The following is a 27,497-nucleotide window of genomic DNA, read 5'->3' on the forward strand; positions in this document are numbered from 1 at the left end:
GAAATAGTACAAGACAAGATGGGTATTTCCATTTGAATACCTGCACTCTTTCAATGGCGTGAGGCACAAGGGTTTTCAGTCAGCTGAAAAGACCCAAGTATCTACTGTGACGTGATCTTTAAACTTTTATATGGGGACACAGGACCCTCATGAATGAAAGTAATAGAAGATGGTGCAGAAGAGCTTTTAGCCAGAGCAGAGCGTTACATTGACTGAGCAAGCCCTTTGGAATTTTAAAAATCTGCAGGGGGGCCGTGGTGGGCAGAGCTTAGCGCTTCAGGTTTTGACTCTTAGCTGCTGCTTCCATTCCCAGTTAAATTTGAATTTCAGCTTCCAGTCCTAACCAAAGCTTAGTAACCCATCTCCAATCCAGCCTCAAACCCAGCCAGTCACTTCTACTTCTCAGTGCAACAGGCAAAGTGAGCACAAATGCTCACACTGCATGTACACCCAGCTCATGAAAGACAATCAGAGGTCAGCGTGCATGAATCAGGCTGGAGAAACTCTTTTGAAAATGAGGCCTATTACACCATTTATTTTGGCCCCCTTCTTCCTCTCACAATGGATAGGGGATCAAAATATTCTCATTGTGACATTTTACGTTATTTGGCCAATCAACTTTGGGAGAACACATGAGGCACACAGTCACCTAGCCAGTAAAAACCAGTTCTGAGTGGGAAAAGCCAGCAAAGTAGGTTGGGTGGGGGGGTTAAAAAACTCTGAACGGTGTTTCTGTAGCCAAGAATAGAGGGCCTGATGGTCAAGATGAATGAGAATTTCCCTCTACTACTATTTGCCTCGCGCTCTTCATGTGCAAGCTGATCCCCTCATCTAGTGGTATTGAAACTAAGGCGATATCTACACTACACCCAGGATCAACGCTTTGAGATCGAGCCACCGGCGGTCGATTTAGCGAGTCTACTGAAGACCCGCCAAATCAACAGCAGATCACTCTCCAGTCGACCCCTGTAGTCTACTACCGACGAGAAGAGTAAGGTAACTCGACGGGGACTCCCCGCGGTATAGACCCCGCAGTAACTAGACCTAGGGTATGTTATTCATGTAGCTGGAGTTGCGTAGCATAGGTTGACTTACCGCGGTAGTGTAAACATAGCCTAATAGACTCAGCGATCTGTCTATTCTGACTTGGGCTATATAATGCCTAGCACCACGAGGCTTTGTTCTCAGTTTGGGCTTCTAGATGCTGCTAGAATAAGCTCCCTGCTTCTGCAAGTCTCTGAGCTCCGCTAACCAGACATTTTTCTTCCTCTTAGAAGAGTGTTAAGATTTTAAATGCCAGAGTTTTGGTGTGTACAATTTTATCTCTCAGTGTTTCACAAATAATGTTTTATCCATTGGCTTCCATGGCAATGCTTAGAAACTGGAATGACAAATAGTGCAAATAATTTTGTTTGTAATAAAGTTACTTTTAAAAATATGCTCACCAAAGCATGAGATGTTGTTTAGATCTACAGCCACCTAAAATTTCAAGTGTCCAAACAAAGCTGGTGGGAGCGGGGAGAATGAGACATCTGCCATAAAATGTAAAAACGGAGTAACATTTAATACTTTGAGCTCATAAACTAGTGGAAAGATTTACCTCCAACCTTCCAGAAAATTAAATCTGCACCATAAGAGTAAACACAGCCTTAACTCTGGAATCACTGATACCACTTCTATAATACAGTAACTCCTTGCTTAATGTTGTAGTTATGTTCCTGAAAAATGCAACTTTAAGCGAAACAATGTTAAGCGAATCCAATTTCCCCATTAGAATTAATGTAAACGGGGTGGTTAGGTTCCAGGGAAAAAAATTTTTGGCCAGACAAAAGGCATAATATACATTTTAAACAAGCAATTTAATACAGGTATAAGTTTTAAACTATTTTAAAGAAACAATTTAATACTACAATCATCATTGCTGAGTATGAAGCAATGGGAGGTGCCCCACCTTACCCCACACTGGCACTACAGACAACGAGGCAGGCAAGGAGGTTGAAGGTGCCGTAGGCTAGGAGAAGTACGTTGCTCAGCGGCAGCTTCCCCTACTGTGCAAACACCAAGGGCGGGGGGGCTCAACCCTTGGCCTGCTCACTCCACCCCTTCCCCCAAGCTCCCACCCTTAACCCACCTCTTCTCCCCTCACCATCTCCTCCCCCTTTACTCTGCACACCGTGTCCTCGCTCCTCCCTCTCCCTCCCCTGTCTCCTGCCCGCAGCAATCAGCTGGTTTGCTGCATTCAGGGGACAGGAGAGGGAGCCAGCGCGCCAAGTCCTTGCTCCTCCCCCCTCCCTCCTGAACGCCGCAAACCAGCTGATTGCCGCAGGCAGGAGGTGGGGGGAGCAGGGGAGGAAGGCGCTGATCCGTGGGGTCTGCTGGCAGACGGGAGGTGCTGGGGGGGCGTAGGGGAGCTGAGAGGGGGGCTGCCAGCTGTGGACAAAGCAAGCAGCCAAACGATGTTATAGCGAAGCATTGCACAACTTTAAATGAGCATGTTCTCTAATGAAGCAGGGACGCAAGATCGAAACATTAAGTGGGGAGTTACTGTAGTACAGAGCACTCCTCAGCTCAGGATTGCTAGGTGCTTTACAAATGCTAGTCCTGCACTACAAGGCAGGTTTTAACCCTACCTATAGCTACAGAAATCAAGGAATAGAAAAGTTAAGTGATTTGCCCACAGCTATTCAGTGGCAGTATCTGAAGTAGAACTCTGGAGCACTGGGGTAAAATCCTGGCCCCTCTGAAGTCAATGTCAAAACTATGCCTGACTTGAAGAAGGCCAGGATTTCACTCCTAATCCCAACAACAATGCCTAGCTCTTATATAGCACTTTTCATTAGTAATTCGCAAAGCACTTTACAAAGAAGGTTGGGATCATTATCCCCATTTTACAGATGGGGATACTGAAGCACAAAACAGTGATGTGACTTGCCCAAGGTCACCCAGCAGGCCAGTGGCTGAGCAGGGAACAGAACCCACCTCTCCTGAATCCTAGTTTATATCCACTATACTACTCTGCCTCCCCACTGGACAACACTTCCTTAAATAACTGATGGCAACAGACTTGCCATTCCTTTCACTTCATTTACCCATCTCTGAACTGCTTACACAGGTGGCATCAGTGAGGAATGTTTTCCCCGGGAATTTTCCTCTCTAGTAGGGATTTGCAAAGAAATACATGGCAACAAGCAGGTAGAACACTAACTAAAGAGTGCCACTTTTCTGAGGCATTGGATTGTGCTGCCTGCATGTAATCTGAGATAATGGAGTCAACGTGAAGCAATGCATGCAATACAACACAAGAGTTAATGCTGTGAAGACAACCGCCTTCTAGAAACATGAACTGCAGATGCCTTATCCCAGGAGCAAGGGATTCCTATATCTGCTGTTTCTGTAGGGTAGTGGAAGATAATCTTCATTTTGCAGCATAACCCCAGTAGTTTCGACGTTCCTCTTTGTGGTTTATTTTAATTAAGGATTTCCCCTCCACCCCTCTCTACCAACATGGATTCTTTCAGACAGGAGGGTTCTTTCCTGCACAGGATTCTCATATTCTAGAAGCCACCCGATCTTTGTGCTACAACCCAGCTTTTCTTAACCCCAGTGCCTTCCAAAGCCTTTGTGGTTAGACTTTCACAAGCACTTGGTGTGAGCCTAATTCTGTTGCCATTGAAGTAGCTGGTAAAAGCCTTCGACTCCAATGAGAATAGCAATAGGCCAATTCCATCCTTAATGCTGAATGGAAACCATATTAATAAAATGGGTTTTGAAGAAACATACAATCAAAGGACTGGAAGGGACCTCAAGAGGTCATCTAAGTGCAGTCCCCTGCACTCATGGCAGGACTAAGTATTATCTAGACCAGGGGTCGGCAACCTTTCAGAAGTGGTGTGCCGAGTCTTCATTTATTCACTCTAATTTAAGGTTTCGCGTGCCAGTCATACATTTTAACGTTTTTAGAAGGTCTCTTTCTGTAAGTCTATAATATATAACTAAACTATTGTTGTATGTAAAGTAAATAAGGTTTTAAAAATGTTTCAGAAGCTTCATTTAAAATTAAATTAAAATGCAGAGCCCCCCGGGCCGGTGGCCAGGATCCGGACAGTGTGAGTGCCACTGAAAATCAGCTCACGTGCTGCCTTCAGCACACGTGCCATAGGTTGCCTACCCCTGATCTAGACCATCCCTGACAGGTGTTTGTGTAACCTGCTCTTAAAAACCTCCAATGATGGAGATTCCACAGCCTCCCTGGACAATTTATTCCAGCGCTTAACCACCCTGACAGTTGAGAAGTTTTTCCTAATGTCCAACCCAAACCGCCCTTGCTGCATTTTAAGCCCATTGCTTCTTGTCCTACCCTCGGAGGTTAAGGAGAACAATTTTCTCCCTCCTTGTAACAACCCCTCTCCACTCACCAGGCTCAAACCTCAGGACCAAGGGCCTCTCACTCACACTCTCCACAACTGGCTCCTCCTTTGGGCAGAAGGCAGGTCTCAAGGGGCTTGTGTTTACGGGGCCTCTGAAGTGACCTTACTGATCTCAGATGCCCTACTCAGGTCTTTTCTCCCAGCCCCCAAGGTGGTTATTTGCACTACCACTTAACAACAAAGCCCTGGGCCACCCCTTCTGAAGGGACACAGCTCTCCCTATTGACAGTATGTGTTTTAAGCTGTGACTATCCCTCAGGCCCCCAGCTGTTTTTCTGTTGGCATCTGTCACAAATTTCAGAACACTGTCCCAGGAAGAAGCACTGGGAGAAAAAAATCTCAAACATAGCATTTGTTTTAAAACATTTCCATTATTATATCTATCCTGATCTTTGGTTTAGTGGCAAGAATCCCTCTTATAACAGGTGGTCAGTAACTCTATGTAATATATCTGTGGAGATGTATAGCTCCCTGGGATGAAGTATTTTACCATATACAAGTACATAAGCGCTTGCAAAGAGTCCTACTAGGGAACCAGGGGAGAGGCTGAGCAGTGATTTTCCCCTGCACCTGGCATGACTTATGAGCTTTTCTACTGGCTGCTAAGGAAAAGCCTGGGCATGTGCCTGATTACACTGTCCCAGAGGAGCTCCGGCTCTCTCAGGACTGTTCAGAAGGCAGTTGTACCCAGCAACCTCTTTACAAGCAGCTGCCTCTCCTTGCCTCTGGTCCCCACCTCTGCCTGCCTTGTACATACCCTCTGCACCTGGTGGAGTCTCAGCCCTGCCCTGCCAGCGATAGAATTTACGCTCCTCCCTACCCGACTAAGATGGATCCCTAGAAGTGGAAGACGGCTCCACTTCACTTTATTTTTCCTTTATGGTTCACCTAGCTTTAAAAAGAGATTCATCGCCAGTATTTCATGCCTAATATGCTCGAGTCAGCGTTGCACACTCCTTGACAATTAAGTTCTAGCTGTTTGAGCCAGAGCTAGTTGCATTCCATTAGAAGTAGCTTTAGGTTATTTCAAAGCACTCTCCCCCGTCTGACGCTAATTTCCAGGGAATTGGTATGGCAACCTGCAGCTGAGGCATTAGAACTCTTGTCAGTATCAGCGATGGCTGCAGGCTGAATTTAGAATGTACCATTTTCTAAATAGTACTTAATGACTTTAGAAAATGCTTTAACATTGGAGAAAGACAAGAGCAGGGATTTACTTGCTTCCACCCCACCCATATCCTTAACAGGCATTATGATTTAAAGAAGGAGGATAGATTAACTAATGAATCCTGACTGCTGGTTTGTGTATTTTTACCAGGTATTTTCACAGTTGGCACCTTCCCTAGCCTTATTCCAAATACCTATTTTATCAAGCCCTTTATCTTATTGGATCGGTAACTGTATCATCTCGACTTTATGCCTGAATAAAAGCTTGTTAATCTAGCAGTATACCACCATGGTTTTCCAAAGGAAAACAGAATAACTCAAAAAATGAGGAAGGGACAAGATAATTGCTTGCTATAATGTCGATGAGCTAGCGAAGGTAGTCACAGAACTCCAAACTGAATTAAATGTATCATGCCACATTAACACAGACAATTCTTGAATTACATAATTAACCAATTCTCTCCGCCACCTTACATTAATTGCTGGAGCATTCAGTTAAAAAAAAACAAAAACAAAAAAAAACCCCACACACACTGCACAGGCAAGCAAAAGGTAAAATGTTGGAAAGAACTAATTATTCTAGCCAGGTTTAAAGGAAAATCCCTTAAAACTACTTGTGACAGGGTCCCCGGAGTGCACCCTTGACTGTGAGACTCCGAAACCACCAACCTGGGCTGTCTCTCACTTTGTGACACTGATGTCAAGCTACAAGCCTCTGACAGGCACTGTGCTTTCACAGAATCCACAGGCAGGGCCCCACCCAAATGTATTACATGAATGATCTCCCAGCCACTCACGTACCATCAATAGGGAGGCTCCAGCCAATTCCCCCAAGCCTTGCACCCCAGAACTGTGCTGTCTTGCACTGATCAGAAGCCTGGCCAGTGTAAACTCATGACCTTGTTCACTACTGAGACAAAAGGGCAGTGGATGTGCAACAGCCACTGTTAACCTGAGCTGAGATTTCCTAAGCACTTCAACCAAAACACCCTTTTAGGTAAAATATAAAACAGATTTATTAACTACTGAAAGATAGACTGTAAGTGATTATAAGTGGTAGGCATAAAAGGTCAGAGATAGTTACCTTAAGAAAATAAAAAGTAAGCACGCTATCTAAATCCTTTTAGTCTAAGCAAGAGTTGAATTGAACAGCTTCGCTCACCCTGACAAATGGTACAGTATTACAGTTCCTTTATACACAGGCTGGGACTACCTTCCAGCCTGGGACCACCTTTCCCCAGGTCAAAGTCTTCATCCTCCAGACGGGGGAGAGGCCAAGTTGTGATGTCACTTCCCCTCTGATATTTTCTTCCAGCTTCCTGTGATGTGGGGGTCAGGCATTGCATACATGCTCTCTCTGAGAAGTCTCTGGGATGGCCATTGGGAGAGTAGATTCCCTTTAATGGGCCATCAGCACGTGTCTGGCTGGTCCTTTGTTGCAACTGAAAGGTTGGCTGTGGGCATTTGCCAACCTCCAAATATATTTCAGCAGGGCCAGCTTTAGGAACTGCGGGGCCCAATTCGAATACCCGGCGGTGGTCCAGGTCTTCGGTGGCACTTCAGCAGCGAGGGGTCCTTCACTCGCTCCAGACCCCCTGCCACCGAAATGCCGCTGAAGACCCGGAGTGAGTGAAGGACTCCCTGCCGCTGAAGTGCTGCCGAAGACCCAGACCACTGCCAGGTATGTAAAAAAAAATTAAAAAATGAAAAAGGCGCCTAAGGTGCAGGGCCCTCTTAGGCATGGGCATGGGGCCCGGTTCCAGGGAATCAGGGGAATCCGCCTAAAGCCAGCCCTGTATTTCAGTAACAGATCTAGCAATGCTTCATAACTTCACATATAACAATAGCACCTACAATCCAACAGGATATTAATGTTCAACAGCTCAAGACTTTTAGGGCATGCATTGTACAAAACATATAATAATATCACAGTGGTGAATATGGAGGTTCCAGGGTACTACTTTGAGGTTCAGAGTATCACACTACCCTATTAAGGAGGCTAGGAATGAGTCTGTTACCTTAAGGGAGGAGAAATGTGAGTAAGGTGATACTGAGAATTTTTCTAGCTTACAGCTCTACAATGGCACAGTTGCACCACTGTAGTGCTTAGTGAAGATGTTACCTACACCAACGGAAGAGCTTTTCTTGTTGGCATAGGTACTTCACCTCCCTGTACTCACCAGTAGCTATGTTGATGGAAGAAGCCCTCCTGTCGACAAAGTGCTGTCTACTCTGGGAATTAGTTAGGCTGGTATAACTTCTTTACTCAGGTGTGTGGATTTTCCACATCACTGAGCAATGCTGTTATACTTTGTAGTGTAGACCAGGGCTTAGAGAGGAAGGATGATATTGTGGTTAACGCAGACAGTCAGCCTCAGGAGATCTAGGTTCAATTTCAAGTTCTGCCACTCCACAGACTGCCTGTGAGCAAGTCACTTAAACTTTCTGTGCCTCCATTCTTCACCTGTAAAATCAAGAGAATGATCCTTCCTTCGTCTATCTGGTCTATTTAAATTATAAACTCTTTGGAGTAAGGGCTCTCACTACCTATGTTTGTACAGCTTAGAGGGGCCTCGATTGCAGTTGGCTACTGGAATATTATTTATGCTGAATGGTAACAATAGAACACTATATAGTCAACGTTGTCATCACAGCTCTGTTTGCTACACACACTATTTTTTTCCATGGCACATAGTCATGTTATGTGGGGTGATCCATGTTTGAAATTAGTCATTTGCAGGAGATGTGGTGAAGAGGTGCGTAGGGAAGAGGGCAAAGGAGGAAATTTTCCCTAGGAACATTTTTTGAACACCTGCATTCAATAAAAGCAAACATCCTCCGACTCCACACACAAACAAAACCCCACTTTCTCTAACAAATATGCTTTCTCTACTTCTGCCTTCCTGACAATGGGCGTGGGGAGGAAGGCATTTGTGATGAGGAGTTGAACTCTTCACAAGACATGGGGTGGAGGGAGGCAGGGGAACAGAATTGGACAGACAATTGAATAGTTTGGGGGCAAAATTTGCAGATGATACAAAATTACTCAAAGCTGACTGTGAAGAGTTACAAAAGGATCTCACAAAACTGGGTGACTGGGCAACAAAATGGCAAATAAAATTCAATGTCAACAAATGCAAAGTAATGAACAGTGAAAAACATAATCCCAACTAAAATGATGGGGTCCAAATTAGCTGTTACCACTCAAGAAAGATCCTAGAGTCATTGTGTTCCCTCAAAACATCTGCTCAATGTGCAGCAGCAGTCAAAAAAGCAAACAGAACGTTAGGAACCATTAGGAAAGTGATAGATATGATAGAAAATAGAATGCCACTATATAAATACATCTTGAATACTGCATGCAGTTCTGGTCACACCATCTCAAAAGAGACACTAGCATTGGAAAAGGTACAGGTAAGCGTAACTAAAATGATTAGGAGGTATGAACAGCTTTCATATGAGGAGGGATTAAAAAGACTGGGACTGTTCATCTTAGAAAAGAGACACCTAAGACAGGATATGATAGCAGTCTACATAAATTATGAATGGTGTGGAGAAAGTGAATAAGAAACTGTTATTTACCCTTTTACATAACAGTAGGGGTCATCCGATGAAAATAATAAGCAGGTTTAAAATGAACAAAACAAAAGTACTCCTTCACAAAACACACAGTCAACATGTGAAATTGGTTGCCAGTGGATGTTGTGAAGGCCAAAAGTATAACTGGTTTAAAAAAAAAATTAGGTAAATTCATGGAGGATCAGTCCATCAATGGCCATTAGTAAAGATGCTCAGGGACACAATCCCATGCTCTGGGTGTCCCTAAACTTCAAACTGCCAGAAGCTGTGACTGGACAACAGAGGATGGACTACTCAAAGTTGCCCTGTTTTGTTCATTCCTTCTGAACCATCTGGCACTGGCCACTGTCAGAAGACAGGATTGTGGGTCTTGCCCGCATGCTCAGGGTTTAACTGATCATGATATTTGGAGTCGGGAAGGAATTTTCTCCTGAGTCAGAATGGCACAGACCCTGGGGATTTTTTTTTTTTTTGCCTTCCTCAGCAGCATGGGGCACAGGTCATTTGCAGGTTTAAACTAGTGTAAATGGTGGATTCTCTGTAATTTGAAGTGTTTGAACCATGATTTGAGGACGTCAGTAACTCAACCAGAGGGGTGTATTACAAGAGAGAAGTGGGTGGGCGAGGTTCTGTGGCCTGCAATGCACAGTAGGTCAGACTAGATAATCAAGATGGCCCCTTCGGGCCTTAAAGCCTAAGGATACTGGGCTAGATGGACCATTGGTCTGACCCAGTATGGCTGTTATGTTCTTAATTAAATGGGGGATGAGGGGAAGGCAAGTTGATTTTGGGGAGAGGAAGTATTTTGAAGGGACACTGATATGTGGAAGGGGCCAATTTTGTGCTGGTGATTGATTCTTGGGGGGCTTTGATTGTGCTGTGGAGAGAGAGAATGGATTGTTGGAGAGAAGCAGTGTTGGGGAGCAGGGGGATTTGCCATGTGTGGGGAAGAATACCTGATGGCTACGGGAGAGTGGGATTGATGTACAGGGAGAGAGCTGCATAGTGGAAGTATTTAACTTGTGAGAGAGACATTCTCTTTCCTAAGAGTTACCAGTGGGTTTGCTTCAGCATGGGAAGAAGGTACCTCATGGGAGGAGGAATGGGACAGAGGAGAAAGAGCAACAGATTGTGACTATGCAAATGTTATGTAAATTAGATATTAGGCATTTGATGGGCCAGCATAGGCAAGTCTCCCCTTCCCTTGCCCCATCTGAAGACAACTTCAAGTACATAGTGGGAAGCTGGTTATAAAGGGAAGGCTGTCCACTTAGCTGAACCCCAAATTGTTGAGGCCTTAAGGGGTGTGTGAAACTTTTACCTGCATTTCTGTGGCTTTTAGTTCTACCCTTACAATCGTTTAAACAGCATTCTAAAGACAATTATAGAAAGGTAAGAAATGAGAGTCATACAAAATTCCCCAGGTGATCTGAATCCAAATGTTACATCTTCCTCATCTTCAATTTTCAACCCTTCCTGCCAACTAACTTCACTCTTAGATCTGTCATCATGGGTACCAGGTTAATTCTTTTTTATTTCCTGAGAAAGCATTAAAATGTATTGTGCCAAGATCTTATTAAAATGGATGATAATTAGCTCTGTAGTATTTCTTTTCACAGTTGGAGTACGAGTAATCCATAAGAGATGCCAAAACTCAGACATGAGGGTTTAAAAACCATCACCCCCCCACCCCCCGGCTAGACATTTTAGAATGGTCTTGGATGCTCCTTTTCTCAGCTGATGCACAAATCTTATATTTGTACAATTGTTACAATGCAGATTAAACAGCAGTAGAGTGGGAAACTAAAGCCACAGAAATGCAGAGAAGGGTTTCCCATCACCTATAACTCCGTGGTTTTCTGGCAGCAGCTTGGTGGCATAATGTAAATATTCCGGAAAAGAATTTTGAAAACTGAGCCCCACTTAAGGAAAATAAACCCAATGAAGTCCCTTCAGGCCTGCCATGTGTTGTGAAAGGCCCATCCAAAATGAACAGTCGCTGAGAATAGATTGTGTAGATCTTCATACTAGGTACTTTCTCTTCTTTCTTATGGGTGTTAATGAGGTACAAAATTAGTTATTCTTTGGTATCTGAGTTAACTCCATTGAAATAAATGGGGAAGTTCACGCCTTCCAAAGCTATTGTTTTTGGCTCTCTGAAAACTCAGGCAGACACCATTACATCATTTATGTGTTTTGAAGATACTGTCTCAGTCCTTATGTACCAACCCAACAACTGAGTTTAGCTATTTCCCTTACAGAGGGTCCCTATATCTGAACTTTGGGAGACTGGGGCCCAAGGCAATTTCTGTGGCAAGTTTGTGGTTTGCTGGAAATCCCTTCCTCTATCAGTCTGTCATATTTGTTGACCTTTAGGACACAGTGCAAAGCTTATCTATTATCCAAGCATTTTCTTGAATGTGGGAAAGAGTAAGGTGCATCTAGGAGAAAGATAGGGTTAGGCAGCAGAGCAACTAGTGATTGCTACTTCAGACATTAAATAGTTTGGCTTAAGCTTAATGTAAGGGTGCCTAGAGGCTATGAGGATGGGCACAGGATAAATCAGTATAAACAAACAAGAGAGAAAATTGACTGGAGACTAGAATAGATTTAGGGAAGGAAGGTGGTCGCTCTGTCACAAGGAAATACTGCATCACGCAAAGAAAGATGGGAGGTGTTAACATTGTGGTCAGGTTTTTAAAGAGAGAAGTCATCTAAATAAACCAGTAAGTTAAGAGTAGATGAGAAAAGCAACTCAATACTGAAACCATTTACTGTCTCGAGTATTTCTGCTGGGAGTTCTTTCTGAGCAAGGCCTGCAGAACTTGCACGTGAGGGGGAAGGTCCCTGTTCCTTCTGCTAACTTATCATGGTGAGAGAAAAAAAGAAAAAAAATCCTGTATGTGAAGATTCTTTATGAGAGATCTTCTGCTAGCATGCTCATAACTGGGCTGCCTATCCACTCCTGCCTAAATAGCCCCTAAGGTCACATCACCCCCCGACTTGGTCCTATTTTGGAATCTGCAGTGTACTTTCCCTGCCCGAGTCTTGCTTTTTGGCCTTTGGCATCTAGTCTGAGGCTTTTTTCCACACACACCACTACTAGTTCCATCCATAGCTATACACTTCCCTTGATCTCTTTGGTGAATTATGCAATGTTTATTTGCTGTTTGATCTTGGCTGATTGTGTCATAGTAACAGGGGACTGTTTGTGATGGATATCATGTGAACCCTCTTCAATAGAGTACGTCTGTAAATCACGCTGGCTTCCTAGGTAATGTTATGCCCTCTGGAGCAATAAGCCTATTCAATAATATGCTATCTTCATTTTATACTGCAATTAGAACAATTTAGCTCTGTTCATTGTAAGCTTGACATTGTGCTGATTGCCAGAAAACACAAGTTTGTCACAACCTCCACAACCAGTTCCCCAAAAACATAAGCTTATCCATGATATTAAGGGCTTGTCTACATAAACATTTAGCTCATGGTAAGCTGGGGTGTAGATCTACCCGGCACTATGATGCCGCACACAGTGTCCATGCGGACCCTGCTGCTAGGCAGTAACAGTGCCCTAGTGTGCATTAACCTACTCCTCTTTTCAAGCAGGGTACATCAGAGTGCACTAGGGAACTGTTAGTGGGCAGCAGCAGGCTAGTGTGGGGTACATTTACACCCCAGCTATGAGCCCATCAAATCTTATGAGTTAAGCAGAATTCACAGGGTCAGTACTTCAATTGTAAGCTCTTTGGGACAGGGACTGTCTTGCTATTTGGAGTTTGTACAGAGCCTAGGACAACAAGGTCCTGGTCCAAAAATGGGTCTCTGTAATAATAATTCCTAAGAATAGTATTGAGAAGCTGTGACATGCCAGTGCACAATCCAGACTAATGAGTAGCTGTGTCACACCTACCTTGTGACCTGGGGTGCCCTTTACAATGCCTGGCTGCACTAGCCTTCAACCTGGCCGGCTCACAAACCACCTCCAGCATTCAGAGTAGCAGCTGTGTTAGTCTGTATCCGCAAAAAGAACGGGAGTACTTGTGGCACCTTAGAGACTAACAAATTTATTTCAGCATGAGCTTTCGTGAGCTACAGCTCACTTCTTCGGATGCATAGAACGGAACACCTCCAGCATGTAAGTCACTCCCAGCTATGTCTGTGAGCTGCTGCCAGACAGCCCACCTGGGCTTTTACCAGCCTTAAAGATTACCACAGGGTGACCCAAACACACTTTCAGATTTCCCCTCAGAAATATATGTCCTGTACTGCCCAGTCCTCTCCTGGACATTACAAATATATTGAGTCCGTTACTCCTCTAAAGGAATAATAGACACACAACTTGTTACCTCAAATGCACTTACCCAGACACTTCAACTTAAACACGTTGGATTAGCTAAAACAGTAAAACAAGTGTATTAACTACAAAGAGAGATTTTAAGTGAGAATAAGTAATGAGGTTTAAAAAGTCAGAAATGGTTACAAGAAAAATAAAGATAAAACATTTACTAATGCCAAACAAACTATATTAGATAGAAGCAAAACTTCTCACCACGCATTTCCAGCAAGGTTACTGACCAAACCTCCTCCCAAAGTCCAACAGCTCTGTCTTTTTGTCCTCTCAGGTGCAGAGAATGCGATGGGCGGGGAGAGAGAAAGGGTTGTCTGCCCCTTCTTTTTATAGTCCTGTCCCCACCTTTCAGAAGCATTTCCAGTTGGGAGCAAGGTGACAGGCAGTCTAGTAAACAAAGGAAACTCTATGCTGTTTTGTTGCTAAAATGTAGATTTTTTTGTCCCTGCCCCCTTCCTTACCAAAGAATGGACACTTAGCAGGTAACGGTCCCTCAGCCTTGTTGACACCTGACTGGGGCATCAGCTTGCCCTTTGTCTCTGAGAAACTGGTTTAGCCACTCCCCAGATTTTCCCAGGAAGCATATTTCAGTCATGATTTCAACTTATGCTCATAACTTTATATATAAATATTGCTATGAGCATTTTGGCCATGATATTATAGATCAGCAAGTTATGAGTTTTTAAATGACACCTCACAAGGCATACCTTGTACAAACATTATTACAGTAGGGTGTGAACACAAGGATATATTCCGTCCCGCTCCATCATGGTGCTGGTTGTGGCTTGGCCTTCTGTCCAGGTCACTGTAGTCCTCCCTTTCCAGCATATGAAAGTCCCACTGGATGATCTTGTCTCAGGCAGTTTTCTGTTCCACTGCCCAGACTGTGCCACTTCCTCAGTGGCTGGTTTCAGCCCAAGGACCCTACAATCAGTGGCCAAGGTCTGCACCATCCCAAACCTTGCCACTGTTTCCCTGGCCTGCTTCCTACTTTGCCTCTATCAGACTCCATCTCTACCCTCCTCTGGGTACATCCTTTCCTCCGGCCCAGGATCCCAGGGCTTCTATTCTCCCTGGGTTTCCTCCTTTCCCTCTCTAAGCCCATAGAGTGACCGCAGGCCTTCACACTGCAGCCCTTCCTTTTTTCCCCTCTTTTCGATTTGTTTTTTAAATGGCAAAGCAGACTTGACTGAATAGCCCAGTGGTTCTCAAACTGTGGGTCTGGACCCCCTTTTAATGGAGTTGCCAAGGCTGGTGTCAGACTTACTGGGACCCTGGGCCAGAGCCTGAGCCCAAGCATGGCTTAGGCTTTGGTTTCAGCCCCAGGCAGCAGGGTTCAGGTTACAGGCCCCCCAGGCCTGGGTCTGAAGCCCTTGGGCTTTGGCTCCCCCACCCAGGGTGGCGGGGCTCGGGCAGGCTCTTTGGTCCCCCCTCCTGGGGTCATGTATTAATTTTTATTGTCAGAAGGGGGTCACGGTGCAATGACATTTGAGAACCCCCGGAATAGTCTATAGCCACTAACAACTATGGTTCCTCAATACTTAGCAGTTTATATCTTCTTGGTCTGCCCTGTCTCTTTCAGGTAATGTAACAGCCCCTTTTTAATAATACTCCATCTTCCTGATATTTTTATTAAAAATTATATATTATATATATATATATTTAAGTTACGATGTTTGAATTCCTCAAAAAGCTTTTCCCTTTCTTCAAAGCCCTGACAGACCCATTACAGGAGATCAATTGTTTCTTCCACCTTATCTTTTAAATTTTTCTTTACTAGGGTTTTGAATTCCTGTTTACTCAAGGGTATTTCTATGTCAACCCTTCCATTTCTTACAGCATTTGGAGATGTTTTGTCCACCATTTCATTCCATGTTATCCCAATACGGGCTGGGATTCAAGCTGATGCTGCATGTATCCCCATCTGTACTAACTCTGTTATTAGAAATATAATTTTGTTGATTAAATCACATCTATATACTGAGACACCATTTTTTATTGCCGTAAGGCCAGAGATTGAATCTGAGAAAAAAATGACCACTGCTGCTGGGCATACATCCCAGATCCAATTTAATGCTAGCATTACTGCTACTAGTTCAGTTTTCATGACAGTCACATAGTCAGATAATTCTTTTAGATGTAGTAATTCCCAATTTCAGTATATAATATGCTGTCCCTACTCCTCCTGTTTTTTCTTTTTTGGACTCATCTGTATATCTTTGACCAAATCAACTCCACTTTTTAATCTATATACTGGTACACTTCATTTATTACCTATTGTCTCTTTTTTACCCTTAAGTTCATAAAACCGAAAACCACATTCCATCCATAACTAAATTTTCCCATGACTAAAAGTTCTGACTTTGTTCAGCTTTTCCTCGTCATGCAATTCCTGCATCCACACTAACTCAAACGGTATAGAATCTTCACGTTTACCCCAACTACATAATAGATCACAATTCTCTTCAATTAATTGCCTTTTCGTCTGGTGGAAAACTTAATCTTGGTTTTCATTATTACTTACCCCTCAGAAAGTTTCTGCTTTCTCATTGTCAGAACTTCTAACTATGTTGTCAGTCCCAACAAGACCTGGGATATAGTTATCTTAGTCTGAATTGCACCTAGACAGGCTTATGTGTAGTGCTGGGGGAGGAGTCAGTGATGGGGTACATGTAGGTACCAATGACTTGGGGAAAGGGGTGTCCCTGGCGCTGGGAGGACAGGCGACATGGTGTGGCCCCAGGGTCGCACCACAGCCCCCAGCCTCTGGCACAAAGGGAACAGCAGGCAGAATGGGACCTGGGGGTGGAGCATGGGCTGGGGGACGTCAGGCTGTTTGGGAAGACAAAGCCTTCCCATGCCTATGATACCCGCCACCCATGCTCTATCCCTTTTATACAGTTTTCACAGGAATGCTCTCGCTCACATTTACCACATCTGGTTTGCCCTTCACAAACAGCAGCTTACATACCCATACCATTGGCACTTATAACTAAAGCTAAGTTATTTGTAGTAAGTCACGGACAGGCCATGGGCAGTAAAGAAAAATTCACAGAAGTCCATGACCTATTCCTGACTTTTACTAAAAATATCCATGATAAAATGGGAAGGGGCTGGGCAGCTGCACCCGTGGGGGCTCAGAGCTTCAGGGTCCTCCTGCCCCCTATGGGGAAGGGAAGCTGCCGGGGTTACCCTGCCCCCTACCCGTGATGGCCGGGGAGCATGGGAGCCTGCTGCCTCAGGCAGTGGGGGTACCTCACAGCTCCCTGCCACTGTGGAAGGCGGCAGGACCCTGCAGCTCCCAGCCACTGGGGCTGAAGTCAGAGGTCATTGGAAGCCACGGATTCTGTGACTTCCATGACAAAATCGCAGCCTTATTTATAACACCTTAAGGGAGACTATATGACCTGGCTCCTGAATATCTGACACCCTACTGTTACTTTCTCAGGTGGAGCCTCTCCTTAAATGTAATCCGCACAGCTGTTGATGGCCTGCTTGCTTTCTCCTCCTTCTTTACCGATTAGTTGCTTGCTTGCTCACTAACCCTTCAGATCTTTTCCTATGCTTTTGGTTCTCTCATCACTGGTCAGCGCTAATGGCCCTCCACATATTACTCTCTTTATTTCAGTCAAATACTTGAGTAGCTGGCAACTTATTTTACCTTTCCCTATTATTTTAGTTTTTAGCAATTTACCAGCTTGCTCTTTGTTTCTACATTCAACTAAAAGATCTGCATCTTGCAGCCTCCTAGCTCTTACCATATCCCCTAAGCTTGTTTTAATCCAGTCAGCTACTTTGACTGGGTTATCTCCTAATCTTATTTCTCTGGCTAGGGACTTTAACATCATCATTTTGGCGTATTTCCTTCCTCAGCTTTGGTTTTTTGCTGAGATCATCATCTGATTCTGCTCTTTCTCCGCCCACCCTCCTTTGTACACATTCTCCCCGTCTAATAGACTCTTCTTCAGTTTCCACAATGACTTCATTTGGGGTCAGAAAAATCCCGTCTCTCACCTAGCCTAGACTCTCCTCTGGATGCAGCCTGTGACAGGGTTGATTGGCCCTTTCTCTCTACTCAGGCATTGTGTGCAGTGGACACCCTGTCACAGGGTGGAAGCTCTCAGAGGAGCGTACAGCTACCACAATAAATGGTACATTTCCCTTGGAGTCCACCTGAACAAAACTGGTATCAAACAACACTAAGGCCAGGTCTACGCTAAAAAGCTAGGTTGACCCAGCCATGTCACTCAGGGATGTGAAAAATCCACCCCCGAGCAACATGGTTAAGCCAATCTAACCCCCAGTGTAGACAGGGCTAGGTTGATGGAAGAACCCCTCTTGTCACTGTGGTATCTACACTGAAGAGCTACATCTGTCCTGCTGTAGCAGTAAAAAGCCAGGTCTACACTACAGACCTATATTGGTATAACTACATCGCTCAGGGGTGTGAAAAATCCACACCCTTGAGCAATATAGTTATACTGACCGAACCTCCTGTGTAGACAGTGCTATGTTGACAGGAAAGGGATTATAGACTCAGACTTTAAGGTCAAAAGGAACCATCATGATCATCTAGTCTGGCACCATGCACATTACAGGCCACAGAATCTCACTCACCCACTCCTGAAATAGACTCCTAATCTCTGGCTGAGTTACTGAAGTCCTGAAATCATGATGTAATGACTTCAAGTTACAGAGAATCCACCATTTACTCTAGTTTAAATCTGCAGGTGACCCATGCCCCACAGTGCAGAGGAAGGCAAAAAAACCCAGGGTCTCTGCCAATCTGACTTGGGGAAAAATGCCTTCCTGACCCCAAAATATGGCGATCGGTTCGACCCTGAGCATGTGGGCAAGGCCACCAGCCAGACACCAGGAAAGAATTCTCTGTAATAACTCAGAGCCCTCCCCATCTAGTGTCCCACCACCAGCTGTTGGAGATATTTGCTGCTAGCAGTCACAGATCGCCTACATGCCATTGTAGGCAGTCCCATCATACCATCCCCTCCATAAACTTATCAAGCTCCGTCTAGAAACCAGTTAGGTTTTTTGCCCCCACTGCTCCCCTTGGAAGGCTGTTCCAGAAGCTCTCCTGTCTGGATAGCAGCATCTTCACTAACGCTCTACAGTGGTGCTGTGCTGCTGCAGCACTGTATGTGAAGACAAGCCCTAAGTGTAGACACAGCCTGAGATGGGCACTATGGATCCCTTTTACCATCACTGAAATGCAGCCTCCTCCTGCGCAGCTGAAGGTGCTGTCCAGGGGAGAAGCCACAAGATTTAGTTCCTGGCCCTTGTGGGGATTAGATTCCAGAGCCTTTTACAAGGGTACTGCTGTTAACTCCAGGGCCCTGGCCACATTGTAACTCAGCTGGCTGCATTCCAGCTCTCTAAATTCTTCCCATTAAATCCCATAGAGAGCTCCTCTTCCAGCTCTACGTAGTTTTGTTAGATACTGCCAAACCGCTTAAGCATTTCACCCCACACGTAGCTGCATTTTAGTGGTGGGCAGAGCACTCCGTGCGTTACCTACAGCACTTTCAGCTTTCTGGAGGAGACGTGCTCGTATAAGGGCAGTTGATTCAGGCAGCCACAAGCCACACAGGGAACAGATAGTGTTCAGTGTCTGTTTATTTCATGATCAGACCCTACAGAAGGTGTTAAGACAGTGCCCTCTGATCTCAGGGCTTCATACAGAGGAGTGCTTTTGGCCTCCTCATCACAACAGAGCTCCCCAGGGACCATTTCAGAAGATGTGCCTTGCAAAGTCCCTTTTACCAGCAGGGATTAAGCCACACACGTCTCCACACCACCACAACAGTCCCTATTCTCAAGACCTGCGTATGAGTGTGTGCAGGCAGGTTGAAAATTAGGTCAGACAAGAGGACAGCCAAGCTATAAAGGGGTTTTGGAAAGGTGCTTCAGAGCTATAGGCTGCTTTTCTGCCTTCTGAATCAGTCTCTATGGTTGATTCCTGTTGGGAACATGGGTACAAGAGGGTCAAAGTATTTTATCTCTTCCCTGTGACCTAACCTCAAACATCCAGCTAAACAACTTCTCCACATTCCAACTCAAATTTTCTGCTGGTGTCACTTGGCACAGCTCTATTCAAGTCAGTAGTGCTATGCTAATTTACACTGGCAGAGAATTTGCACTTCTGGCTCTAATTGGTGCTTTGAAATTCTACAACATCAAACTAAGGACTGGCACAATTCCAATGTCCTAATCATTGTTTATGGCACTCCTGCAGCCCTCAATTTCCATTGCATTCAAGCAGCCATTTGACACTGCTGTCTTTCCTCTGATAGAGCTGTTTACTGTTGCTTGATTTACACTGGCCCTCCAAGCACAACAAAGAGATCCATCTACTTAAGTGATTCAATCAGCTGTGCTTCATTCTAAGCCTCTAAACAGGGATCCAGAGACTCCTTGGCAAACACAATGTAGTGGGAAGGGAGCGGGTGAACTCAAAATGCTTCTGGGAAGGCAAGCAAGTCACCAAATAGGCAGACAGCTGTGCACACAAAGAACACCCCTGGTGTGCTGAGTGATATCCCCTCCCAGCAATTTCTGGTGGGAGGTTAGTGTCCAACCCAGGTGTCCGTGATTATTGTTTTGGGCTGGTCCAAATATTTTTCTCTTGCCATTCAGCACCATGGCCAGAGCATAAAGAAGAGAAGAAAGAGACACGTACAGGATTGCACAGACCTGAGAAGACAGAAAGGTGTCCATCTGTAACTGTACTGTAGACCCTTGGTTTTCAAATTGGGGGCATGATCAGGTTATCAGGAGGACCTGAGGAGTTAATTTTTTCTTGTTTCTTCAAAACAATGTTGATAAAGTAAGAATTCCTCTCACCAACAGAGTCTCCCATGTCAGCCCGTGCTGCTGCTACCAGGCTGGAAGAACAAGAAGGATGAAGAAACACCTGCCCAGCTCATGTCCCAACCAGGAGATGCTTGCAGGCCAAGGAGTAGTGGGTTGGTCTAGCTGGGATGGGCTCTTGGACCCCAGGCATCTGCAAAATTATTGTTTCTTAGAACAGGGCCACCCATGGGAAAAGAGTCTCTCAAGGGATGCACAGCAAAAAGAAAAAAAAACATTTGGGAACCTCTACTGGATCTATTTGGATGGATTCTCTCACCTCCTTCCTTGAACAGAAGCCTCAGCACATTAAAAAGTCAATGGAAAGATATCAATGGAAGTTGGATGGGGCTACATACTACATCAATCCAAGGTCAAAGTCAAGGTGGTTTGGGTGATGGTCATTGAGAATGTTTCTGTTTGATAGTCTGTGTGCAGGGATCAAGTGTTAAGATTAGTGCCAAAATAGTTTCTGTAACCTTAGCTTGCACTTTCCATGCTTTTATATATTTTGAGTTTTTAAGAAGGGGCTTAATATCCCCTCTTGAATTGCACATAGCAACCACCATCATTTAATAAAGTTTATTTCATTTCCTAGGATTTTTAAAAGGATATTTTATTTTGAATGCTACTAAAAGTTGTCTTCAAGTGTAAATTGGATGTAATAGGCCTTACATAATCTATAGGCTCTGTATATACTATAGCCTCACTGCATTTTACAAACATTTGTCAACAAATCCATTAAATAACAAACATTGCAATGTAAATAGACAACTATTTGTCAATTCCAGTACATTAATTCTGTATTTTTAGTGCTGTAAGTTTGGTGAGAACATGCTACATTATTCATATATAACAAAGTGACTGAATCTCTGCTTTAAAGTACAAGTCTCACCCCAGCCTTAATGATGCAGCTCCTGTGATGCCTCCACAATGTAGCAAGGAAAGTTGATTGTGGGGTTAATTAAACAAAAAATAATAATAATCAGCATTTAGCTTGAAGCAGAAAAGTCATTTTGTGCATGTGCTCATGCATGCCCATTTTAAAGCCACTGACTGCTGAAAATTGATCCTTCCCCATAGTGTGGTGTTCCCTTTCTAATCCCGCCTACTCACATTTCCTTTTAGAAATCTTTCAGCCCTTACATATTAGCTAATCCTGGTGCCAACTACTGTAGCCATGCTATAATTTACAGATGCAAGAGATACAAATATATTACTGGATAAAATTTTCATAGCCAATACTACTGTATGAACCTCCCTAACTTTACTCCTGCACACGCGCGCACACACACACACCTGGGAATACGAGTCGTTGCTGTTCACACTTATCCCAGGTACCCATCAGTTTAGTAGAATGAATTTTGCAGCTGTAAACAAGGAGGCAATGTAACCTCCAGCAAGTTCTCCAAGAACCACAGCATGGGAACTACCGCTCTCATATATTGCTGGAATCATGCCATGTTTTGACACAGCATAAGTCTGTGCATCAACTCTTCCAAATCAAATCTCTCAATGTTAGTCAGCAATGGCTGTTCTCATCTAAGACTCAGACTGTTTTGCATCACATCATCTGATAGTGATGTTGCTATCCATTTTTCCTTAACAGGCATTGGTATGCAGTTGAAATCAAGCACCAAAATATAGAGCTATTACTAAACATAAGGCATTACTAAACTTGATGCACTGTTATCTGAATTGTATTATTCTATAACATATGTGAGGACATGTCCAAAGTATGGAACCCATATCGCATTTAAACTCTTTATACTTCCATTCACTGCCATCTATAAATCCACACAGCTCTAGGCTCGCCAGCAACCAATGTACATAGGGGAAGATTTTTTGTATGGGCCAGGCCTCCTGCTGACACAGGGAGGTATAAGTTTTAGCAATAAAAATCTAATCCTGTAAAGCCTAATATTGATTTCACTATATGCACACAAATCAATGAAAAACTATTTCCATCAACAATAATCAAAATATATAGATAAGCAGTATTTTCCTTTGCTTAAGAACTTAGAGTTTGATTTAATGATATTTGCTCTGTATTTTTTTGACACATGATGTTGACAGTGTGTTTTAATTGTTATCAAGCTTTACCAGTGGAATCTCAGTGTTGTTAAATAATTATGTGACTCGCCTTATGGTCTGACCCCACCCATATTTTCCCACAACTGTGAAAATTTAAAATCAATAAAAATTAAAAAATGCTTAAAGCCTATAATTTTGCATATCAGTGAAATTTTAAATGAGGAATTTTAAAAATGCTTAAAAACAAACATCAAGATTATAAAAAAAATTGAATTTGCCAAGCCGATATACAAATTTCATAGTACTTCACCTGCAAGATCTGCTGCACTGTTTGGGGTGGGGGGAGCAGAGGCAGGGTGGGGGAGAGAAGCAGGCAGCATTCTCAATACTACCTTCTATGCATGGAGATCAACTTTAATTTGCTCTAGGAGCTCCACAGAAGCCCTGCCAGTTGAGGATGTGCTAAATCAATCCACGTCCTAGCTAATGTTTTAATTTAGCCTCTTTAGTCAGCTGAGGGGATCTTAACCTGTCACCCCATTGTCCCACTAAACATATTATATTTAAATTCTCTTCCCATATTAATATTAAGCTATTTGCACTGGAAGTTAGACATGCCCACTTCATCTACAACATTGTGGAAGACACAGAGATGTGGGTGGGTGTAGCCAAAGCTACTCATTTGGGGAGGAGGGGAAGGGATGTAGAGGGGAAAATGAGGAAATAAGTTAATGAGGAAATAAGAATTAGTGCCTTATTCTACTAAATCGCTTTCCTAAAGAAATGGAACAAGCAGTATTCTTTCCCAGGAACACCCTCAGCATGAGAGGTGGCTGGTAAATTGCTGGCAGCTTGCTTTAAAAGGCAACAAGAGCAACAACTTACCCCATTTAATAATTCAGCTTCAGAAGCACAATTTACTAACCCTCTGGCTATCAGTAGCACCTTATGGCTTTTTTAAGGCTTTGCATGGACATGAAAGTGATGCTTCAACTGCTCAGAGTCAGGAATTTTTAATTAAACGGGAAATTCCACAACTATCATAAGATGAAAGGCCCAGTCAGAACCTCTTCCAAGTGCCAAGGGAAAAATAGGTACAATAATGTTCTGGACAGCTTTTTCAGTGCAATGCATGTGAGGCAGTGGATGTGGTATATGGCTGTGCATGCATGCAATGCAGTGAACATGGGATAGCATAGTGCATGAGGTGCAATGGCTTATTTCCACATTAATGTAGCAAATGAAGTAGTGACACTTGCCCCATTCTTGTGCATGCTCGTCTTTCAGAAATGGCTTTAAAATCTGTTAAGTAAAAAGGCCAATTTTTTTTTTACCAATTCATTTTGCAATTTGATTTCACATCCCTGAAATTTAAATTTTTCACAATATCATTGGCATAATGAACATTCTTGGCAGTGACATATGCAAAAAAGCCTCTTGTATAAAAAGCCACACTCGGGGATAGTTTAAAAAAAAAAAAGCTGGAGAAGGTGCCAGTCACTGTTGCTTCCCCTGTGAAGCTACCCATTCTAGCTGATTCAGTATAGGGGTGGGAGATAATTCTATTCCCATCTCTGCCTGGACAGACCTTAATACTTTGTACTTATATAGCACTTCACAAACATGTAACTGTTCCTTATAACATCCCACTGTAGGTAACAGCTATCAACTCCTTTTTTAACTGACGGAGGGTCAGAGATGTGGTGACAACCCCAAGGTCAAAAAAGTCACTGTCACAGCCAGGGTTACTGCCAAAGAACAAGATTTCCCAAGATTATTAGTGATTTAGGATGTCCAACTTGAGGAACCTGATTTTCAGAAAGTGCTGAGCACTTCCAGCCCCCTGTGAAAATCAGGCCCCTTTCAGGTGTCTCACTTGGGCACCTTAAGGCTGAGGTAACCAAAAATCACATCATTTAAAAAAAAATCTTGATCAAGACCACGACTGCTAGATCTTTACTGTTATTTAAAGAACTAGTTTTCTACAGTAATTCCTCAGTGTTGCTGTTGCAAGCTGTACTGTTTTCAGCCATTACTCTAGAATATTGTAGTGCCTTTCATAAGGACTAACCACTGGACCACAGTGCCACCCAGTGGCCCCGTTCTAGGCCAAAATTTTCAAGAGTGGCTACTAATTCTGGGTACCTCAATTTTGGGTTCCTACCTTGCAACACCTGGGCCTGATGGTCAGCGCTGCAGAGCTGCTCCAGCTTCCACTGACTTCGATCAGAGCTGCAGGTACTCAGCACCTCTGACAATGACGCCCCAGGCGTATCACAGTTCAACACCCCAAAATGGAGGCATCCAGGATTAGTAGCCATTTTTGAAAGTTTAGGCCATAGTCTCTCTTTTGGAGAGTGGCAAGAATTCTATCCCTGGCACAGACACAAGAGAGAACTACCACGGCTTTCCCATGGGCTCCATCTTTAAGCACTCATCAAATGTAGGATTAATGTCATGTTCAGATCCTACCAACCATAACTAGTGAAGTGTGGCTGCTCCTACAGAGGGCACCATCAGCAACCTCCACGCAACAGCCCGGAAAGACAGAGAACCCTACAAGTCTCTCATCTTGACCTACTTGTTTCCCTTCTATAACTTGGAAGAAGGTGGAATTGACCTAGGAATAACGAACCAATACAAGGGATGTAGTGACATGCTTAAGGTCAATGGTAGGATTGCACCTGTAGTACCTGCGTGGGTGGTTTGGGGATTACTTCTCATACAGTCTACCACTTACTGGTGCAGAATCCAAGCTTCCATTAAAAAGAATTAAGTTTCTTGTCTTTATGCTTGTGAAGAAATCTAAGCGTGAACAGAATACAGCAGGACACTAGACAGCCTGAAACAATAGCGCTGAAGAGTGTGAACTACCCCTTTCATCTCAAAACAGTGTCACTCTGAACCCCTGGGGTAGCAATTTAGATGTCAGCAAGCTGGTTAACTACTGAAATGTCAGTAACATGTTTGTGTAATGGGGGATATTGTGTCAGGGAGGCTGAGGGGTGGAAAGTTGTGAGGTGGAGTGATTGTGCACTCACCTCTCGTGAGTGCTTTCTGTTGGCTGCATGCGATCCTGCACTTTCCTTTCCTGGTGCCCACCGTGTTCTCATCAAGTGGGTCTTCACTGGCTTGGCCCTCTGGTTGAGTCTCACACAGTCAATATGCACGAACAAACAAACCCCTTCCAGGCTAACAAAAGTCCAACAGGGCCTATCACTGTGCCCATGTCGGTATCTTTAGCCCGGCCTTTGGGGTCAGTTCTCAGCCCTTTCTGGGCTTGCTTTAAGTCCATGTCTGTCCTGGTACAGAGCAGTGCCCCCTTTCTCCTGGAGACGCTAAGTCCTGAGCAGCTCTCACTGACCCCTTTAAGCCCTGCCCTTCACGTGGGCCTCTAAACAAGCCTGATCCCCTTCTCGAGGCTTTGGCTACACACATGGGGGACTGGGACCAGCCCACTACCCCATGTCCTGACCCAGGGACCCTACAAATAGCAGCCACATGCTGCTTCCTGAACAAATTGCTGTTATTCCCTGGGCCACTTCCCACATATCCCCTTCCTCTTTGTTTAAACAGGGTCTCCCCCAGGCCTCCTTTCCTGGAGAGTTTCACAGTCTCTGTTTTGATTTCTCAGGGTCTCCTCTCAGGCCTCTGCCTAGAGAGCTTGTGACAGTCCTGTCCCTGCTTGAGCAAGGTTTCTCCCCAGTCTCACTACCTATGGAGTTTTACAGCTCCTTCTTCACCCTCCTAGTCTCAGCCAGCAACTAATCTGCGCAAGCCCTGCAGCTCCTTTTAACTGGACCTGCTGTACTCTGATTGGCTGCTTCCCTGCAGCCTTTCTAGGCAGGCCTGGAGGACCCACTTTCATTGCTCCTTTTCCTGGGGTAGGGCGTGGTAGGACCATCAGACCTCCAGCAGGGGGCCTCAAAGGGCCTGATAGACAGGCGGGGAACATCACAGGTGGGGAACATTAATTCTGCCCCATCCCTCATGAAAAACAACATTGTCACCACTCCCAGGACACAAGGGGGGAAAGGAAGGAAGGAAGAGATGCATCCTTTTCTCTGGGCCACTGACAGCTTCTACAATTCAGTTATGCTGTCTGCAATTGAACATCAAAATAAATAAAAGAAGGGATATTTGCAGTAGGAGAATTAGTTCTTTTCATTTTTAATTTAATAGAAACCTCAATATTTTAAATTCTCTGAATCTGCCACGGAATTTCCAATTTGCTGGAGAATTTAACTTGCCTCAGAGCAGACAGGGCCTTAACCAATGCTGCCAGAGTTAGCAGGGGGCAAAACCAGTAATTTTCAGAGGGTTGTATAACAGGACATTCTAACGCACGTGAGAAACACATGATACAAACCACCTCTCCAGCCCCAGGCTGTGGCACCTTCTATGCTTAGTAGCCTTGCTGGAGACCTGGGCATGATCTCAGCTTCTCACAAGCCAGGCCTGGAGTCAGCAAGAGTTTCTGTGCCAGTGCTGGTTGCTGATCCAGTTGGTCAGCCTGCACTGACTTACACTTACAAGTAAATCTTAGCTGTCAGGGCAACATGCAAAAACATTTCCGATAGCAGTGTGGATTTTAGGGTGATCTCTGCCACTGACTCACTGTGTGATCTTTGGCAAGTCGCCTAAGTTTAAGAGGTAACAGCCTGTGGTTTTGGAGCAGGAACACTTCTCCTCATTCTTTCTCAGAGAGGAAAGTTTGCTCTGAATTCAGCTGCTCCTCTCTCCAGTAAGCCCCTATACCAGGGGTCGGCAACCTTTCAGAAGTGCTGTGCCGAGTCTTCATTTATTCACTCTAATTTAAGGTTTCGTGTGCTGGTAATACATTTGAACGTTTTTAGAAGTTCTCATTTCTATAAGTCTATAATATATAACTAAACTATTGTTGTATGTAAAGTAAATAAGGTTTTTGAAAATGTTTAAGAAGCTTCATTGAAAATTAAATTAAAATGTAGAGCCCCCCGGACCGGTGTCCAGGACCCAGGCAGCGTGAGTGCCACTGAAAATCAGCTCATGTGCTGCCTTCGGCACCTGTGCCATAGGTTGCCTACCCCTGCCCT

General features: G+C 44.2%; 1 protein-coding gene across 1 annotated transcript in view; it reads right to left on the minus strand.

The window, feature by feature from the left end:
• The window catches only part of SLC4A4 (solute carrier family 4 member 4), a 291,521-nt gene extending 265,354 nt beyond the window's left edge, over nt 1-26,167 (minus strand). The window contains exon 1 of the mRNA XM_039542307.1: nt 25,464-26,167. Coding sequence (XP_039398241.1) covers nt 25,464-25,492 — 29 coding nt within the window. The 5' untranslated portion in view covers nt 25,493-26,167. The remainder of the gene's footprint in view (nt 1-25,463) is intronic.
• Between the last annotated feature and the right edge of the window lie 1,330 nt (nt 26,168-27,497).

The sequence above is a fragment of the Mauremys reevesii genome, linkage group 5 (assembly GCF_016161935.1).
Source record: "Mauremys reevesii isolate NIE-2019 linkage group 5, ASM1616193v1, whole genome shotgun sequence".
NCBI classification, from domain to species: Eukaryota; Metazoa; Chordata; order Testudines; family Geoemydidae; genus Mauremys; species Mauremys reevesii.